This window comes from Lolium perenne, chromosome 4 (genome assembly GCF_019359855.2).
Source record: "Lolium perenne isolate Kyuss_39 chromosome 4, Kyuss_2.0, whole genome shotgun sequence".
In the NCBI taxonomy this organism is placed as follows: Eukaryota; Viridiplantae; Streptophyta; class Magnoliopsida; order Poales; family Poaceae; genus Lolium; species Lolium perenne.
The window spans coordinates 363,304,860-363,325,032 of record NC_067247.2 but is presented as its reverse complement, the minus strand read 5'-3'; the positions used below and the strand labels follow the sequence as shown (position 1 = coordinate 363,325,032).

Sequence of the window (20,173 nt, the reverse complement as noted above, 5' to 3'; positions counted from 1 at the left end):
AACTGTATGGTTTGTCTAGGAGTTCTACCTTGGTATCTTATGTAGCTTTTTCTTCTGGAAATCTGATAAACCTGCATCTTGCGGTATGCCTCCACCTCCTAGCTTCTTCATCTTGATCCTAGCTAATGTATGGGTGGTCTCAAGGTTTTTGTTTTCTTGTAACATGGTACTAGATGATCAAATGGATGAAGGGTGTGGCTCCTTTTATAGGCTTGGGCAAGCTCTAGTATCATGACACATATGTGGGTGACTCTTTTTTTGGTTTGATGAGTAAGGAGTTTGGTTGTCATGCCCTCATCCATGGCAATCCTTTGAGCATGAGGTGCCAAAGCTTGGGATGCAAGTCATGTAGATATTTTCATCTTATGTGGCATGATCATTATCATCTCATATGATTTATTTTTGGATAGCCAAGTGGCATTTGTTACTAAATATCTTGTGAATGCTTTTATACTTGTGAATAATGCTCCATATCATGTATGATTGGATTTATGTTATAATATTGATCAAAAGGTCAAGGTTGAGGGTTATTTCTCAATTTTGGATAGTTGGTGTTTGATTTCACCAAGGCATGATCATATGAGTTTCAAAATACTCATAGTTAGTTTTATTCAAATAGTTTGAACTATAACTCGTAATGTAAATGGATTTAATTTTATGATATTCCATATATTTAATAAGTTATGATTTAAATAAGAATGTGTGGCTTTTATGCACTTCAGACCCTATGGTTTACCTTATTTGGTAATGAGTTTAAAATTGAATTAAATTACACACAAAGGTAGTTGCTAACTTTTAAGTGTTATTAAGTTAGGTTTTGATTCTTAAAGAATGTGTTATTGTAAGGAATACTATGTTATGATCCTTTATAGGATTTGGTATTTGATCCTCACTTAAAGTGTTGTGTAATAGTTCTAGTTCCATTTGATCCAACCTATGGATCAAATTATATCTACCCAAACAAGATTTTAGCAAAGGTCACATTGAGGTTTATAGCGCTTGACTTGATGAGCTATTTCAATTCCTTCAAGTCAAGTGAAACTTCAATTACTGTGACAAGTTTTATTTGAAAGCGCGAAAATTTCCCGGATTTTCTATGTATGAATGCAGTGCACACAACTCTATTCTCTCTTTTTGTAGCCTCTAAACCTGGGATATTATATCTTGGGACCTGGCCTCGTATATAAAGGCTAGGAGAGAGCCTGCCGAAGCATACTTTCTCAACCAAGACAACCTAGCACACACCAAACCCTAAAAACTTTGCCTTCCGGCGAGTTCACCACAACGCAGTCTATCGGCTGCCCATTGTAACCTCTTTTTCATCGCTAGATCAAGATCAGACAAGCAGGAGTAATGGTTTTTACCTCATCGAGGGCCCTGAACCTAGGTAAAATCTCGCCTTCTGTACATTTGGTATCTGATGTCTAGTGCTAACCTGCAGGATTTCATCCACCCTAAGCTTCTCACGGTGGGCATTGCCGAGGAGCTCCCTCGACAACTAGAGCCGTCTATGGGAACCCTGTTGGTACAAGGCACATCATCGGTTGTTCCGATTGTGTCGGCTGCACCTTTGCCGGCACCACCACTATCATCGGCTCCGTCATCGCCGATCTCGGGGGACTCTATCCGCTTCTGGTCCTTCAAGTTCACCCCTCACGCGACGTATCGCGTTCGGCCTTCTCGGGCCTGCACAGCGGGATGGACTTGACGTTCGGGAGCGTCCACTTCCACGTCGACTCTGGTGGCGTTCTTCAGTTCCCAGATCCGATAACTTCGGGTGCTGCAACAGCTGCGACTTCATCAATTGCTACGCTCATTGCTTCATCAACCACAGCCGATTTATCGGCTGCACCAGCATCGACTTCTGCGTCTTCATCGTCATCATCATCACGTTGCACCATGTCCACCATATCCATCAAGTATGATGACTCTGACTCATCAGTGAGTGCGACACCAGGCACGAGCTCGGCTTAGGCACTCCTCCCTTCGTGTGCGGCACCGTGTACTCCTCCGACGAAGAAAGTATCAGTGAGTGCAACATCTCTCTAGCCACGGCCCAACCGGCGTAGCACCAGGTCTGCGTTACCTTTGGATTAGAGGAAGGAACCAGAATTTTTACGGCTAGCAACACTGCACACGTTGGGAACAATCACCAGCAGGATGGAAATACTACCAATAGCAATGCTAACACCACCATCTTATCTCCCAAACGGAGTGGGATGCAGCGCAAAGGTGCGTTCCACTAGTCAAAGAACAATCAGAGCTCAATCGGCGTCGACTGGCGGCTGATCTGTCGAAATCCATCACCAGATTAATGGAAACTACTAACATCTGGGCTGATGGCGAAGACCGCACGCAAAAACCACGTCCGCTTAGCAGGGACGGTGAGATCAATCAAAGGCACCCGAATAGCATCGGGAGCACGAAGGAGCGCTGAAAAAGAAGAAGAGATTTCAACTACAAAGCAACTGATCGCACCAGCATGACTACCATCAGTCGAGTTGATCGGCACAGTAATCAATACTGCGAGCGATATAGTGAACAGCGGGCTGATAGCGGGGACGGACCTGGGATTAGTAGAAGTTAAACGTCCCTTGTAATTTACACGCCTACATTGATCCAAAGAATAAAATCAAGAAAGCATCTCACTTGACCAAGGACTGCCAACAATTCTTCGAGATTTAGAAGTTGTGCGAAGCATTGAGATCCTCCCCCGATGCATAGGCGCAACCGCCAATACAGGGTACAGCCGCCTAAAGTCAGCCCCTCGATTTGCAATCCGAGGAGGACCATCCTTGCCTCCCAGCCGAAGCTTTTCCTATACCGCGAGGACATGTGAGCATGATCCACAACACCGGCGTCTCTAAAAGGGAGTCCAAGAAATTCACGTAGGAAGTAAAACTTGCAAAGGTAACCATGACAAGCGTACCCGAATACATCAACTGGTCAGAGCAGAGTATCTTATTCAGTAGGGTCGATCATCCGATTGTTGTTCCCAGGCCGGGTCATGCTTCCTTGGTACTCGAAGCACAGATTGGCGGGTTCAACATAAGTAAGGTGTTCATGGATGGCGTAATGGCTTAAAACTTTTGTTCACGAGCACAATGAAGGCAATAGGCAATACAGTCGACATGCTAAAAGAATCTAACACAATGCATGCTTCAAATACAAAAGATGACTGGTTGATGAATGCTATATGTCTTGAAGTCTTATTAAGCATGAACCCGTATTTATTGATGCTTTGGGACATAACCGGGCAGGTATGAAGATTGGTATGATGAAGAACACCGGTAGCAAGGTTACCTTTTTTTCCCGTCTTGGCCTAGGCAGGATTATGGACGTCATTGGTTATCTTCAGGATTCTTAGTCCAATTTGTATATTTTTGGTACTTGGACGTGTTTGATCTTATGTATGATTCGTACCTTTGTGTTGTATATTTGTATCTCGACTCGTTGGAGTCGTTGTTATAATATATGTTTCTTGTGGGCTCTATTGTAATCATGTTGTAATGTTACCGCTCATGTTAATTCTTCTAGCATCACGTGTGAGATTCATATCGGAGGGCGGCTCAGAATCGATATCGTGCGGATTTCAGCGGATTCGCTGGGATCCTCATGGTACCGGTTCCGGGGTGTCACAGTATGGGAGTTTCTTCCATGGACTGCAGAGCTTCTAAGGTTGGTGATGGTACGAGATGCCCCTTCTATCTCCATATCGGGTTATATATGGGTCGATAGGCCGTCCACAAGCCTTCTCACATGGAGTTGTCACCCCAAACCGTTTGTTGGTGTCAATGAGAAGTCATCTCTTTATCATCACATGAGGTGTATCGGAGGTGGTGCGCCAATGTCTCGACGTGGACGGTATGGAACGTTTCCTGCTTCCGGCATCTCCTCCAACGATATTCGACTAGCTAGCGAGATATCGCCAGCCAGTGGTGACAGTCACTTGTTGAAGGCTTTGCACGAGAGTTGTGTATTTATTGTGAGTGTAGCGTGTAGGTCACAAGCTACACCGAGTCCTTTTTAAATAATTAAAAACCAACATTTTGAAGTTTCAGAAAAATCCTAGAGAAATTTTAGATGTAGAAAATAATATACTCTAGCAAATTGGAAAATTCTCAACCTGAAATACCCTGTATTTTGGGATGCATAAAAATAACGACGTCTAAAGTAATGAATAGTGTAAAATTTCAATACTTCAAATTTTGTCAGATTTTATCTTTTTTTTAGTTCAAGAATGTAAGGTATTTAGGAATGAGATTTCGTACGTGAGCTAGTGCTTGCTATCTCAGAATAGCTCCATGGATCTCATCGGAAATGTTTGATGCTTCTTGGGGCTTCTTTGGCGACCGTGAAGTCACCGGATGAATTGCCGAGTAGATAGATCAGATCCGGACGCTGCAGTTGTTCCGCGGTGATACGGACTCGACCCGCTCCTACCCACCCTGGGGTATCATAGCATGTCGGGAATCGAGGGGGGACATACTGGACGTAACTACTCCCGTCGGTTGGGGGGAGTACACCATTATCCACATCTAGGTTTATTTTCAGAATTTATTAAAACTTTAAAATGTTCTTCCGAATTTTTTTAAAAAAGTGAAATTCTGACGTTTTGTTTCTGGGACTTGTCATATAGTTTGTTATAGGTTGGTGGAGTTACTCTCGCCAGGCAGGAGATATATGTCCACAAAGTTTTTCCTTTTTGATCGATTTATTTTATGTTGCTGGCTGGTTTTGCATCACTTGTTCGATTAATGAATATAGTCGTCATTGGCGGGAAATTTTACTTTTTGCCACTCTTTTCATTGGTCTTCTACGATTTGCCCTTATTTACTTTGGACTAGAAATTTTGCCCCATCTTTCTTTGAACCTTTATTATTTGCCCCTTCTAGATTGCTAACGACGTGAAAAGACCAAACACCCCTATCCCCAATCCCTCTCGTATCTCACACGGACTTCAATTTCGGTCCTCGCTGGTGCCTGCACTCTGCGATGAGGTCGCCATCGCTGGAAGCAAGAGACAAGAGGTTGGGCTCCTCGCAACGCCGAGGCGGAGGAGACTGCCGCTGGGCCGCACCTTCTTCGCGCCCATCGACATCGTGGTCTTGCTCACGGCGCCGCGCCCGTCCTCGCAGCCACGAAACATTGTCATGCTCCCCGCTGGCTTGCGCTGCTGATTGACTCCTGCGTCGCCTCTGTCAGCCGCACATGGCCACCGCTCCGGGCCTATTGCCGTCGCCTGAGAAGGATGGATAAGGCGGCAACTAAAGGGGCGTCGCGGGCGCGTTGGGCGGAGGAGGCCGAATCGTGGAGGTTGAGCAGGGATTGGGGTGCTGCTGTGGCTTGACTGGGGCGCGCCGTAGAGATCAGAAGCTAGGAGAAATAAGATCATGCCGGACATGGAGAAGAACGCCAGATTCCGCAAGGATATGTGAGCACGACGGCGCACGCTCGGTCATCTTGCTGCTTCATTATTCCTTAACCAGACCGAGCGGGGCATAATTGTCTTTGGGGTGGGTCCTGTTTGAGAGAGGGCAAATAATAAAGGTACAAAGAAAGCTGGGCAAAATATCTAGTCCAAAGTAAATAAGGGTAAGTCGTAGAAGATCAAAGAAAAGAGTGGCAAAAAGTAAAATCCCCCGTCATTGGCACGGTAGGAGGCTAGGAACAACGAGTAGATACGTCATCGTCTCTCCCAAATCCGATGAAATGAAATCTGTCCCAATCTCACCCGCGGGCCACGGTCAATGTCGATCTCCCTCGGTGTGGATGAGGTCCTCCGTGGATCCCAGCCGCAGTTTCCCCAGCGGGCTCCCCCTCTCCCTCCACAGCGTCCGACGAGCACTCCCGGGACGGCGAGGTCTTCGCCGGTGAGTCCGATGGCACGGTGTTCTCCCTGCTCGCGGCTATAGGAAATAAAAGCTAACCACCCAACCAACTCGACGGCCGCCGGAGCTGGAAAGAAGCGCTGCATGATTCTTGCCGTGGAAGACGGCGGCTGATATAGTGCGAAATTACTGACCAGGCTCCGGCGCTTCTGATGTCGTTTTCGGCCGCTGGACTATGCTAGTTAAAGAACATGCCCGGGATATCCTCTGTGACTTTGAGTCCAGAGGTTCCTTATCCTCCCCTGGCCTGTCATCTTCTCCACCACGCCCCAGTGTAAGACTTCAATTCCCCAGTACCTGCAGAAGCAGAACTGGCCAATCACATATTGCTTCATGAAACCATGCCAGTCTCCAGTCTCTCCACGAAGCCTCTGTCTCACCTTCCTACCAAACGAGGTGATTAATTAAGTGCATCCATGATACCTTGTTAGTTCTTACTAGTCACATGAAGTTGCATTATGTTTTCATTCATGTCTTGGCTCTCACACATCAGGATTGCCGAGGTTGAGAAGAGCATTGAGTCTTACGTTTGAATCAAGAATAAGGATGAATCTTGGATACCATGAAGAAACCAGCAAGTCTCTGTACCTTGGGATAGACTTTGGAACTTCAGGTGCCAGATACGCTCTTATTGACAAGCAAGGGGCCATCCATTCCGAAGGCAAAAGAACCTACCCATCGGTAAGATGCGTCTAATCTGGCTAAATGTGGAGTACTAAATTTTTGTGATAATTCCGTTTAGCGTGGGTTCAGTTGGACTAGAGGCTACTCATTTTGTATTCGTTCATAAGTTCTGACGACTATATATATACATCCTTTGATTGGAACTGCTAGGCAGGTTAGCAATGCCACAGATTGGGCAAGCTCATGGAAACATGCACTCTTCCACCTTCTCGGCGATGTCCCGGCCATTTACAGGCCATCCATCTCCTCCATTTCCATTGATGGGACTTCAGCAACCACTCTCATCATTGACAGGTTTGCAGCATATCCTCGATCTCAGACCCTCCGGTCTTCAGCCCTATTTACACATCAGTGCACCGACAGTTAGTCATATATTAGTAACAGTGCAATTCTATATGCCTGTAACATGGTACGCAATCAAGCAGAAACAATGGTGGGCTTCTTGCTGGACCATTCCTGTACAACGAGAGCTTTCCTGACGCACTCCCCGCGGTCGAATCGATTGCCCCGGCGAACCATACGGTATGCTCTGGTTCGTCCACCCTGTGCAAGCTTGTGTCATGGTGGAACTCGAATTGTGGCCATGATTCGGCGCTGTTGATGCACCAGTCAGACTGGCTGCTGTGGCTTCTGCATGGTGAATATGGTGTTTCTGACTACAATAATACTCTGAAGGTGATTCCTTTGCCGCTCAATAGCTAGATTTCCTCTAAATTTTACACATGGATATGGAAAGGGAAACTCCTAATGAATATACTACGAGATGTATGGATTACTTGCAGTAGTTAACAACTAGAGAAATGGGTCACTATTGGCAGTAGTAAGCCTGTAGCTAGTTTATACTCTGCAGTTTTAGCAGAGCACACAGCAACCCTTTGCCAACATTTTGTCAAGGATTTGTATTCTTGTCTGTGTTGTAGGTAGGGTATGATCCAGAGATTGACTCCTACCCAAGCTGGTTGATGGCACAACCATATGCACACATGTTACCTTCTGTCAGAGCACCGGGAGCTCCTATTGGTCCTATCAAAGAAGACTTACGCTCACAATTTGGTAAACAGTCACTTCACGTAATTTGTCATCTTCAATAACTATGAGATATATTAACAAATTTTCCAAGTCAAAACCATCTTAAATCTTAGTAGAGGAGATATATTAACCATCCGGAGGTTAGTACTTTTGTGGGTTTTATTTATTTTTTTATCTAAAATTGTTTTCATTTTGGGCGCCTGGTCAACATTTTTACTCGTAGTGTCTGGCTGCTGGACTGAGTCAAATACAGTTGTACGGTATTATGTTTACTTACTTCTGCTTTACTAAATGCATGCATAAACATTTGGCAGGTTTTTCCAAGAACTGTGTCGTCTGTACTGGAACTACGGACAGCATTGCAGCATTTCTTGCAGCCCGCACCACTGAACCAGGAAAAGCTGTAAGAATTCAATAAGTGTAAACAGCCACCGAAGTGCTAGTAGTACCATATCGCGAAGTGTTATTCTGTTCAGTCACCTTAAATTCTTATTTAGGTCACATCACTGGGCTCAACCATGGCAATCAAGCTCCTCAGCAGAGTCCGTGTGGAGGACGCGAGGTTTGGCGTGTACAGCCACCGACTCGATGACATGTGGCTTGTCGGAGGGGCATCGAACACCGGCGGAGCAGTCCTGAGGCAGATCTTCACTGATGACCAGCTTCTCGTATTGAGTAGGGACATCGACCCGTCCGTTCCTTCTCCGCTTGACTACTACCCTCTGCCAAAGAAAGGAGAGAGGTTCCCGGTGTCCGATCCCAGCATGGTGCCAAGATTGCAGCCTCGGCCCGACAGCGATGCGGAGTATTTGCACGGCATCTTAGAGTCGATTGCACGGATTGAGGTCACATGCATCAACGACTCAATTTCCACAACGTTCAACAAATCCACTCTCACCACCTGATGAACTGTTGGATGAATTTGCAGGCCAATGGGTACAAACTGCTCAAGGAGCTTGGCGCCACCGCGGTGGAGGAGGTGTTCACGGCGGGAGGGGGAGCACAGAACGAGAAGTGGACGGTGATTCGGGAGAGGGTGCTTGGCGTGCCGGTCCGGAAGGCGGAGCAGACCGAGGCGGCATATGGAGCTGCATTGCTAGCACTCAAGGGCGCTATTAGCTAGTACACGCCGACGCCGACCAAGGCAGGCCTACTGTGACACTGCCTAAGTAAGCTCATGTTTATAGAGATCAGAAAAATTTCAGTTTATAAGTTGGTACTAGAGTGTATTATAGACATATAGTCAACTATCTGCTCCCTGATCCTAATAGTGCAGAGGTCCAACCGCCGTGCAACCCCAACCCTTATTCGCCTGGATCGGGTTTTCATCAATCACGCCTGGAATGACCGTTTCCCCTCCTCCTCTCTCTCCTCCCTTACTAGAGACACTTCTGACCATGTTCCGTTGATCGCCACGATCTCCACCTCTATCCCCAAGCGAGGTTTCTTTCGGTACGATGCTGCCTGGGGGCTTCACGCCAGTTTTCGCAGCACTATTGCTTCCCACTGGCGGGGAACCTCCAGATCCGACCCCACCTCCCAGCTTGTTGCCCGCCTGCGCCAATGCAGATTCCGCTGTAAGGCTTGGGCAAAACGGCGTTCCTCTTCTCTCCTCCGAGAACAGGACTGCAGGCTTCTCATTAATCTCCTGGACATCCTGGAGGAATCTCGCCCCCTGTCCCTTCTCGAGAACCGTCTTCGCTCCCTAACCATGGACTCTCTCCACCTGGCTATTAAGGAGAGGTCCCTCTATTGGAGGACGAGGGCGAAGGTCCGCTATGCCCTGGAGGGTGATGAGAACACTAGGTTCTTTCACACCTCTGCCACATGTCGCCTCCGGCGTAACTCCATCACCTCTCTCGAGATGGATGGGGTTACGACCACATCCCACCCCGGTAAAGCTCTCATTCTTAAAGCCTACTACTCCGAGCTCTTAGGTGCCGTTAGCCCTACCTCCTGGCGTTTCGACCTCAGATCGCTCTATCCTGCGGGCCCCTCACTCCCTATGTCCCTCAGCGCTCCCTTCACCCGCGATGAGATTAAGCTTGCCTTCCTCTCCATGAACAGGTTGTCTAGTCCTGGCCCTGATGGTTTTGGTCCGGCCTTTTTTTCCTCTTTCTGGGACACGGTTGCCCCTGATGTTTTTGCGGTCTTTGACTCTTTCTACAAGGGCAACATCGACCTCACCCGCATTAACCGAGCCTTCCTCGTTCTCCTCCCAAAAACAGACGGTGCCAACAACCCTTCCCTTTTTCGGCCTATCTCCCTCCAGAACTGCATAATGAAAGCCATCACAAAAGTCCTGACCACACGGTTACAGGCGGCTATCCACTCCCTCGTTGACGCCGACTAGACTGGTTTCCTCTCTGGGCGCCGTATCTCGGAAAACATTGTCTACGCTGCTGACATCATCAGATGCTGCCACTTGCGCAAAGCCCCCACCCTTGTGTTCAAAATCGACTTCAAAAAGGCCTTCGACTCGGTCAACTGGGATAGCCTCCTGGCCATCCTTAGGGCTCGGGGGTTTGACGACCTCTGGTGCGACTGGATGGACCGTATTCTCAAAACCGGCCATACTGCGGTGCTCCTCAACGGGGTTCCCGGTGATTGGATCCGCTGCAAAAATGGCCTCCGTCAGGGAGACCCGCTCTCCCCCTACCTCTTCATCATTGTGGCAGATGTTCTTCAACGCCTGATCCGCAACGCGTTTACCCTGGGCAAGCTGTCGCACCCCCTCTCACCCACCACCCCCTGCCCCGTCCTCCAATATGCGGACGACACGCTTATCATCTGCAAGGCGGACGCTGGGGCCGCGTCGCATCTCAAGCTTGTTCTCGATGATTTCGCCACAGCCACCGGGCTCGCGATAAACTTCCACAAATCCTGTTTTATCCCTATGAACGTCCTTCCGCGGGATGAGGCCCTCATGGCATCCTCCCTCGGATGTCCTGTCTCCTCCTTCCCCCAACCCTACCTCGGACTCCCGCTTTCTCCCACTAAACTTCCCATCTCGGCTTACGCCCCGCTCATTCTTTCCTTCGACCGTCGCCTCTCGGGGTGGCGTGCTCTACTCCTCTCTTCGGGGGGGCGCCTCGTGTTATGTAATGCTGTGCTGAACAACCTTGCTACCTACTATATGTGCTCGTATTTGCTTCCACAGGGTGTGCTCGAAAGTATAGATAAAAGGAGGCGCGCCTTCTTCTGGACCGGCAAGGATTCTTGCTCGGGTGCTCGTTGTCTAATTGCTTGGGATAAAGTTTTGTTGTCTAAGCAGGAGGGTGGCTTCGGTGTTAAGGATCTCCACCGGCAGAACAGGTTCCTCCTTTAAAACTTTGTCCATAGATTACACCAGACTGACTCGCTTCCTTGGAAAGATTGGTTTCGACAACATTCAGGGCGCGACCTCGGCGACATGACCTCTACCCCATCCTTCCTCGACGGAATTGTGCAGGAATGCCTCCCGCTCTACCGTGCTATTACACGCGCCGGTATAGTGAGTGGCACCACAACCTCCTTTTGGCTCGACAGGTGGCTCCCCGGCAGACCGCTCGCCGAGCGGTACGCGGCGCTCTTCTCCCACGTCACCAGGCCTCATGCGACTGTGGCCACGGTCGTCGCCTCGGGCTTCTCACTACAGCCGCGACTGAGTTCCGCCGCCACGCATGAGCTGGCCATTGTCCAGGGCTATGTGGACGCCGTCGATCTCGTCGACAGGCCGGATCTCCGCTTCATCGACTCTCCTTCGACCCCCCCGTTCAGCTCTCGTGAGGCCTACCGCATGCTCTCTCCGCGTCGCGTCCCTGACGCGTCTGCATGCAAGGCTTGGGAGCTGAAGCTCCCCGCGAAGATCTTCGCATACCTCGCCGACATCGACATGCTCAGTACGAGAGCCAACCTCTTCTTCAAGAACTGCGCGCCCTCCGACTCCTGCGCGGCATGTTCTGACACTGAGACCGGGAGACATCTCTTCTTCGACTGCCCCATCTCTGTGGAGGTCTGGGCCAGGCTTGGGGTGCCCATCCCCCGCGATGATTTCTCCATTTGGGACCTTGCCCCACCGACTGCCGTGGACTCTTCTATTTGGCGCGCTGGCATTGCAGCGATTTTATGGTCGATTTGGAAGGCGAGGAACGATCTCGTTTTCAACGCCAAGCCCTCCACCGCACGCCTTGTGCTCCGTCGGGCAGGTGCCGACCTCGTGATTTGGCGTTGGCGATACAAGATCCATGAGACCATGACCGTGAGAGTATAGATAGTCTTCGGAATTCTATCCTCCTTGCTGCTATGTAGATGTTGTATGACACGCTCTAAATCCCCTTGTACCCCCTTCTCTCTTACTGTATGTTGTGACTGCCAAAGTCAACTCGAGTAATATAACAAGCGGTGGGGAATTTAATCCCCCCGTAATTCTCGAAAAAAAAAATAGTGCAGAGGTTTACATGCGGCATTAAGATTTCTTTTTAGAAGAACAGGGCATAGCCCCGGTTCCATTTCTGAAACCAGCAACATTACAGAGTCATTACACTAATTATCATGATGTCTCTTCATCATCTAAGCAGCAGCTACAGGGGAATGAGTTATTTTGTATGTATCATAGGGAACAACTGAAGAAAAGCTGGACACCACATCCCAGCTAATTTGCAAGGGATAACAGAAGAAGAACTAAGGCCCAGGCAGGGCCCTAAAACCCTCGCCATCTCCAAGCATTAAGATTCTTTTCTCAAAAGAATGTTGAAACTTCCGATCTCTGCACTAAAATGATGTACACTACCGTTTTCATTGTAGTTTTCTTTTTTTAAATGGAAAACATTTCCATTAACCAAACAGCTCAACGAGATCAATGGCAACAAGGTCCTGGGAAAAGGTAGGAACTCGACCCGGCCATACGGCTAGGGGCACGAGAACCATTATTACATGCCCAAGGTCAGTACGAAATAGATTTTTTTAAAAAGTTTAAACTTGCAAGAGCTTTTATCTCCCGGAAAAGCACCCATTTGGTGCAATATCAGGTTCCGGAGTGGATTGCTTGAACCAGCAACAAAGCATCAGTTTCAACATGGACATTAGTCATGCCTTTCTGTTCCATCACCTGCATAGCTTGGATGCAAGCTACGGCCTCAGTTTGGAGAGCATCCTCCAGAGCATATAGTATCTCCATTAGAGTCTCGGATAATAAAACCCCATCTGCCACTCCTATCTTGAACAGAAAAGCTACTATCTATGTTGACCTTCTATATATCCGTGGAGGTGGTTGCCATGATTGTTGTACAGCCATTTTCTCCTTTAGCTCCCTTGCGAAGAACTCGATGTATTCTTGGACCGTCTTGCGGATTTGTCCAAGCAAATTGCTCGTGAGTAAAAGTTTTATTTTCCGCATACACTTTATTCCTCGTTGTCCACCAGATGGGAAAGGCAAAGAATGCTTCTGCTCATATCAGACTGCAACATGACCTCAACAAAATCTTTTGGGTTAGTGAATTCACACCATTTAGCACGAAGATCTTCTAACTTTGGGTATGTTTGATTCATATGAATGTTGGAGAAAAACCATAGGAATATGAAATTTTCCTTTGGTGGCACTATTTATCCATTTAATTCTAAGGAATGGAGCATATGAAAAGTATATAAATTTTCCCTTTGGTTTAGATTTCATAGAAAAAACAAGGGAATTTTACAATCCACTCAAACCTCATTTTTACATTTCTATGCAAGGAACGAGAGAAAGGTCATAAGTTGCATGATAATGACCCGATCTTAACTTTACATTTATTTTAATCATGATTTAATTATGGTTTAAAGGATTCATGTGTATTCCCATTCCTACAAATCAAACACCCAATTTCACAAATTCCTGTGCTTTTACAATCCTATAGGATTGCACATACATTTCTATCATATTCATGCATTTTTTTCAAACATGTGCAGGTCTTGCTACAGCTTCTTCACCGGTTTGCATTTTAGAAAGAGGTGACCACCATCCTCATCAAGGCGTTTACAGTCTGGAAAAATAGTGTCAATCTCCATCCCTCGGTGTGCTAGATTGCGACGGATTGGTAAACTGTTATGAGCAATGCGTCATAGTTGTTCACTAAGAGATTTTCTCGAGGCGGATTATTGGCCGGTTTACTCACAAAATCCGGAATATTCATGGGCTAGATAATTTCTCTCCCCCCTAGATTGCGACGGATTGGTAAACTATTATGAACAATGCGCCATAGTTGTCCACTAAGAGATTTTCTTGAGGGGCACCTTACAGATACATATACAGACGGGCCCCTCATCCCTAGGGTTCCGCCCCCCTCGCGTCGCCGCGCCCTCCCTCCTCTCCTCCCCCGCCGATCCGGCCCTCCCTGTTGCTCCCCGCGGGCGACAGGAGGGCAGCCACGCCCTAGCTCGGCCCCGACCCCCTCCTCCGCTCTCCCCTGCCGCCGCCATCGGCGCAGGCCGTCGGGCAAAGCCCCGTGCGGTGCCGGCGGCGGCGGTGATGCTCTCACCCTTGCGTCTGGAGGGGGAACGCGGGGTTCTCTCGACCGGCGGCGGTGCTCCCGGGTTCGACGGTGGTTCCGGCGGCGGCGAAGCTCCATGGGCAGCGCAACACTGGGCGACAAGCTGGTGTTGGCGCCGCTGGTTGGCAGCGGGGCGGCGAGACGGCGCCTGGTGGTGCCCTCCTGGCCCAATCTGGGTCCCGGTGGGCCGGTTCCGGGCGGAGCTGCTCCTTCCGGTAGGCAAGGGAGGTGGCCGGAGCGGAGCATGGCTGGGGTGGCGGCGCGTGTCCTGCAACATCCCGATGGGGGCATCACGAGCACGGGCTAGGTGGGTCTGTGCTCGGCCGGGCTAGGTGGGCCTGGTGTGCCCCTTGTCGGCATGTCCGGACTGGTACCGCCGTTGGTGGTGGAGGCGGTTCCCTCCTGCGTGTCCAATACCTCGCCGTTCCTCGGTTTCGGGATCCTCCCTGGTCCTGCTGGCCTCGGTTTGTTGGTCGCGGTAAGACGGCGGTGGTGTCCCTGTGGCTGTGGTGGCGCAAGTTGGTGGGCGATGTGTTTGGTGGAGCACAATGGAGCGTCCGGGGCAGGGTTGCGAGGGTCGGGAGAAATCTATGTCGGTCTGGTCGACACCGACGCGGTGACGCCTGCGGGCGCCATCTTCCCTTCCTGAAGGGCGTTGGGTGAAGCCTTCCTCCCTTGTCCATGCGCGTACCGGGGAAAACCCCAGGATTAGTTCGGGCAGCAGTGTCGTCGTCGTCCCACTCCTTCTTGGAGGTGTTGCTTGGTACGCGGGGCTTCATAGTGCTAGGAGCGCGGTGGGAATTCTCCGGAGGGCGCGGCGGCTACTTGGCGTCTTCGTTTTCGTCGATCCGACCTTGTCGACCTTCTTTCTCCTTTCTTTCTTTTGTGTTTTCTTTTGGGCGGGCTTGTGCTGATGCCCCAGCAGTTGTACCGTGTGACAGTTGTATTGTGTGGTTGCTATATTAATATAGCGGGCGAAAGCCTATTTCGAGGAAGAGATTTTCTTGAGGTGGATTATTGGCCGGTTTACTCAGAAAAGTCGGAATATTCATGGGCTAGTTAATCCCCCCCCCCCCCCCCCCCCCAACTTACCTTATATGTGCTCAAAAATCTCTTGGTACTCGAAAAAATATTAAAAAATGTCAAAAAAAAATCTAAAAAAAATTTGGCGCGTATATGTCAACATTATACCTATGCACGCTAAGTTTTGCGGAAAATTGACATTTTTGTGTCATGTGTGAAAAGATAAGGAAATGTTTTGTGAAAAACTTTTTTAAGCACCAAAATTTGTCTTTTTTGCACACGACACAAAAAATATCGATTTTCCACGGAACGACTTTATGAGCACATATAATGTTGAGATGTACAAGTCAATATTTTGTTTAAATTTTTTTAATATTTAAAAGTATGTTGAAAAGTCATTTCAAAAATCGGGAGCATACTCCCTGGTGCAAAAAAAAATCTCGTCCCAGGGCACATGCCCTGAATAACACAATCCTTTAATAGTAATATCTTTTTTCGCAAAAAAGGAAAAAAAGTACTGGCCAGTGACGACGTCATCACCTTCTTGGCTAATCTCGTGTACGTGGGCACGTGGCTGTTCCTCGTTTATTCTGTAGCCACGCCGCCGTGCTTGATCCTCCACTTGCTAATTATGTAGCTGCAGACCCGGCCGCAAAGAGTGCCATTATCATCTTGGCATAGTCGACCACCTTGTCGACATCCTGAAAGACCGCCTTGGCGGCGTCGAGCTCGCCGAACCGCTCCATCCAGGCCGCCAGGAGCGGGGTCCTGGCGGCGTCGAAGAGCTCGTCGCCGGAGATGGCCGCGGTCGCGTGCACCCACCGGACGATGCCCCCCAGCAGCACGTCGACGTACCCCACGCTGTCGCCGCCGAAGAAGCCCCCCTCCTTACTCCCCGCGAGCACTCCCTCCAGAGCGTCCACCGCCGCCACTGCCTGCTCCATCCACTCGGCCCTCTCCTCGCCCGTCCTGGCGCTGAACACCCGCCGCCACGGCTTGAGCACTTTGTCGTCGATGTAGGCCGCCCAGAAGAGCGCCGTCGCGCGCTCGTAAGGGTCGGCGGGGAGGAGTGGCGGGCTGCCGTCGGCGGCGGCGACGAAGGCCTCGTCGATGTACTGCACGATGATGTGCGACTCGCAGACGGGCCTGCCGCCGTGGATGAAGACGGGCACCGTCTTGTGCACGGGGTTGGAGCTCAGCAGGAGCTCGCTCTTGCTGCTGAGGTCTTCCTCGACGTAGTCGTAGCTTAGGCCTTTGAGGTGGAGCGCGAGCTTCACCCTGGTCACGAACGGGCTCGCCCACATGCCGACCAGCTTCAGCTCATGCCCTGCTCCCGCCATGTCCTGGTTCCTGAAGATGGATCTCTGATGACTTAGTGGGATCTGGTTTTGTTGGGTTGGTATGCTATCAACTCTGCATAAATATACATATCGGCTATGGACCAATGCGTCATCCCTGATGTAAGATGCGCTTCGTGCGCAGGTTTTCTATTCAGATTACTTGTACACCACGTTCATGTCATGTGCTCGAAAGAATTTTCATAGTTGATGATGCCCTTTCTTACTGTAACTGGACTGGACTGATGGGAGAAATGCAATATTCGTTATTTGTAAACATGGTTACTTATATTGCAGTTGAAGTAATTTTGTGCCGGCGACTCCAAAAGGTTATTTAAACTGTACGTAAATTTGATGTACCACTCCTTGAAATAGTCTTTCGTCCCGCTATATTAATATAGCAACCACACCGTTACGTTCGAACAAAAAAAATGATGGACAACAACAACAACATGCCCAAAAGGAAAAGAAATGACAGCAATGGTGAAGCGACGAAACGATAAAGACCCAAAACCACTGCATCCTCCGTCTTTGTCCCACCACGCTCCAAGCACTCCGAAGTGCCCCGTACCAATCAACACCTTCAGGTCTTGTTTGGTACTAGTGTTTTAGTGGGGATTAGTGGGGATAATACTCTAGAGTATTGGGTGAATATCTGCTATCACCCAATCCCCACAAAATCCCATCCCAATGCACTAGGTAGGGGTAGAGTATTGGGGATTGAAAAAAATTACACTATTGTAATTTCCCCAAGCTGCCACCGCTTGAGGTGTTTCCCCAAGCTCCCTCACCGTCGTTGCCCGTCATGAACGACGATGTCTCCGGTGATGCCCAATGCTCTGTCGGTGTGTGCGATGGGGAAAGGGCGCCGGAGAAGGTGGCGGGTTCCAGCGATATGCGTTTTGAGGAGATGGCGCCTGAGAAGATGGACGATGATGAAGAGTTGGCCCCGCGGACGCCGTCGGTCTCCACCAACGGTGTTGTCCCTGGCTCGATTTGCAATGTCGCTGATGTGCGCCATGGTGGGAAGGTGCTGGAAGAGCTCTGTGACGGCCTCTCTCCTGCAGCTGCGGCTCTTGGTGTTGAGGAAGGTTGGGTGCAGGTGGGTCGGGGTAACAACCCTGGTCATGAGCCATTTTCGTTTCTTCGCAAGGAAGGTCTTGAGCGCAGCCTCGCCTTCAAGCGTTGGGCTCGAGGGAGATGCTTCCGGTGCCTCGAGCGTGGCCACCAAGTCAGCTCATGTCGTGAGCCTTTCAGATGCATCCGCTGCCGTCGTCCTGGTCATCGAGAGCGTTTCTGTCGTGCGCGCTTTCCTGCCGCTCGTTCTCGCTCTCCGGACACTCGTGCTCGCTCTTCGAACGCTCATGCTCCTCTCCAGCGGATCCACTCTCCATCCGCTCAGCTTCGTCGTCCCTCGTCGTCCCGGAGTTGGGCTGAGGTCGTGTCTCAATCGCCGTTGTGTGCAGCGGTGCCGCCAAGTCCCTATCCTAGGTGTTGCGGAGAGTTCAAGGTCGACGCCAGTTTGGGCTCCCTATTTCAGTCACAAGTTGCGTTGATGCGCTTGGAGCTCCTTCAGCTGGTTGACGTCCGCATCGAGGAGGTGGTCCGTCCCCTTCGTGAGGAGGTGGCAACGGTTAAGCGGTTGTTGGCACACGATGGTGTTGCTATGGAGCCAACGGATGCGCATGCTTTGGTTCCGCCTGATTCCGCTGAGCAGAAGTCGTCTGTAGTTGAGGATGAGCATCTCTACGGTTGTTTCTCTCCTCGTGGTAGTTTCTCTCCTTGTGCTGGTGCAAGCTCGACAGTCACGGCTCCGACAGATGTTGACGCTGCAGTCTTGTCTGGTGGTGTGCTTACACCTTCTCCCATCGAGGAAGTGAGGCCCGGCTCACACGAGTTCTCGGATGTGGCTTCTCCACCGTGTCAGGCACTTGTCTGTGAGAAGTGTGGTGATGTTGATGCTGCAGTCTCTTCCTCGGCTGAGTCCGGCAGACAGGTGGCTAATATTGATGATATGGTTGCTAAGTCGGGGTTGTTGCCAATGGTGTCCGGAGCTATCGTTGCCAGAGAGGTTTCTGAGTTTCTCGCCACGTTGGTCGTTGCCTTCCAGGGATCCGAGGTTGGTTGACGGGTGCCTCCCATTGCCGTGGCATGTCTTCTTCGACGCGGTGTTGGAGTGTCGTGTTGAGTGTTTGTTGGGGTCGCATTGTGGTCTATGTGGGTGTGTTGCTTGTGCGGGCTTGGCCTGGTTGTTGTAGGTTTTTGCCCGGCCTTCTCCTAAAAACCGGGCACTCTCTCCTTAATTAATGAATGAGGCAAAGCTTTTGCCTCCGTTTCAAAAAAAAAATTACACTAAAATTTAGGGACAAATGGGGATAAGTGGGGATTAAATTGCTCATACTCTAGCACCAAACATGCATCGGGGATAAGTGGGGATTTGAAGTTTGGAGCGGATTATCCCCGCTAATCCGCACTAAAACTCTAGCACCAAACAAGCCCTCAAGAAGGGAAACACAGTCGACATGGCGCTGCTGCCCGGACCAGACCGTAGGGTTCCCCCCGGCACGTAGAGTACAATGGTCAGGGGATTCCCACGACGCCCTCCAGGAAGGAATGGTGCCACACGAAGGCGGCACCGCATCAGGGTCAGCCAAGCTGACAGCTATTTGTCCCACCCCCGACCACAAAAAAACCATGGCACCAGGGAGCGCCACCACCCAGCTTCGCCACCCACTAGCATGCGCCACCACGATCTTGAAGTCGCCATCATCAGTCGCTTCGTGAATAAGTGGGGATCGTCGAGGCGAGGAGCAACAGCCTCGCAGCCACGCTGGAGGAACCCACCTCCACCGCCGAGAGGTTGTCATAGACCGGACAAGGCAGCGGGAGCACCCAGGCCCAGATAGGCCCGTGAAGCTCTGGCCGCCATGCTGCAATGGGCAGGCCGCAGAGCCGCCGCCCCTGAACCCCTCCTCCTCCTCGTCTCCGCCTCCTTGAGCCCTAGCCGCAACAGAAACCCGGGCCGCTGGAGCCCATCTAAGCCCTCCCAAGCCCATATGAGGCCGTGGCGCAGACCAACAGCCGCTAGTGCCCGCCCTAGCCGAGGCTCGCCGCCGTGAGATGGCACCGTTGCCTGAGACAGACGGCCGCGTCGGACAATGGTCGCCCGAAGAGCACTGTCGCCAGGGAGGGGAAGGGCCCCGACCCAGCCTCCGTGACACGGGGAATGAAGAGCCACCGCTGGCGGCGTCACGCGGGCTTTGCCCGGCGACCCCTTGCCGGCGACGGCAACGAGAGAGGGTGGGGGAGGGGGAGCGGCCGCCGGGAGGAGGAAGAGCCCCGTCTCGCGGCGGGGGGGGGGGGGGGGGGAGGGGCGAAAGGGTTTTTCCAATTTGATGTACTCCTTACCAGTTCAAAATAATTGCTTACAAATAGATATATTTATAAACATGTTTTACTTTGTAGATAAATACATCTTCTTTTTGGCAACTAGTATAAAGTATAAACCGCAGAGAGTACATTAGATCTTGAAAAAAATGTGAAAAATGATGATAAAGTATCAACGCAGATCTCCCATGTTTATATATCGACATCACTGACACTATCTTAATTGTCCACTGTTACGAGATTCGTGCCACGATGGCTTTCTCACAGTTTTGTATATAAACCCTTCTATTTTCGGAATCAACCAGACTCCACGCCG

The 20,173-nt window shown here is 50.2% G+C and overlaps 2 protein-coding genes across 2 annotated transcripts; one reads left to right on the top strand and one right to left on the bottom strand.

The window, feature by feature from the left end:
• Window positions 1-5,735: 5,735 nt before the first annotated feature.
• LOC127296758 (D-ribulose kinase) lies at window positions 5,736-8,872 on the top strand. The gene is made up of 8 exons (XM_051326963.2): window positions 5,736-6,287; window positions 6,385-6,572; window positions 6,730-6,869; window positions 7,001-7,250; window positions 7,496-7,628; window positions 7,919-8,007; window positions 8,102-8,449; window positions 8,533-8,872. Exons 1-8 carry the CDS (start codon window positions 6,233-6,235, stop codon window positions 8,725-8,727), a joined length of 1,398 nt encoding a protein of 465 aa, XP_051182923.1. The 5' UTR covers window positions 5,736-6,232; the 3' UTR covers window positions 8,728-8,872.
• Window positions 8,873-15,564: 6,692 nt separating this feature from the next.
• LOC127296759 (probable glutathione S-transferase GSTU6) lies at window positions 15,565-16,686 on the bottom strand. Its single transcript, XM_051326964.2, has one exon. It carries the CDS (start codon window positions 16,471-16,473, stop codon window positions 15,763-15,765), a length of 711 nt encoding a protein of 236 aa, XP_051182924.1. The 5' UTR covers window positions 16,474-16,686; the 3' UTR covers window positions 15,565-15,762.
• Between the last annotated feature and the right edge of the window lie 3,487 nt (window positions 16,687-20,173).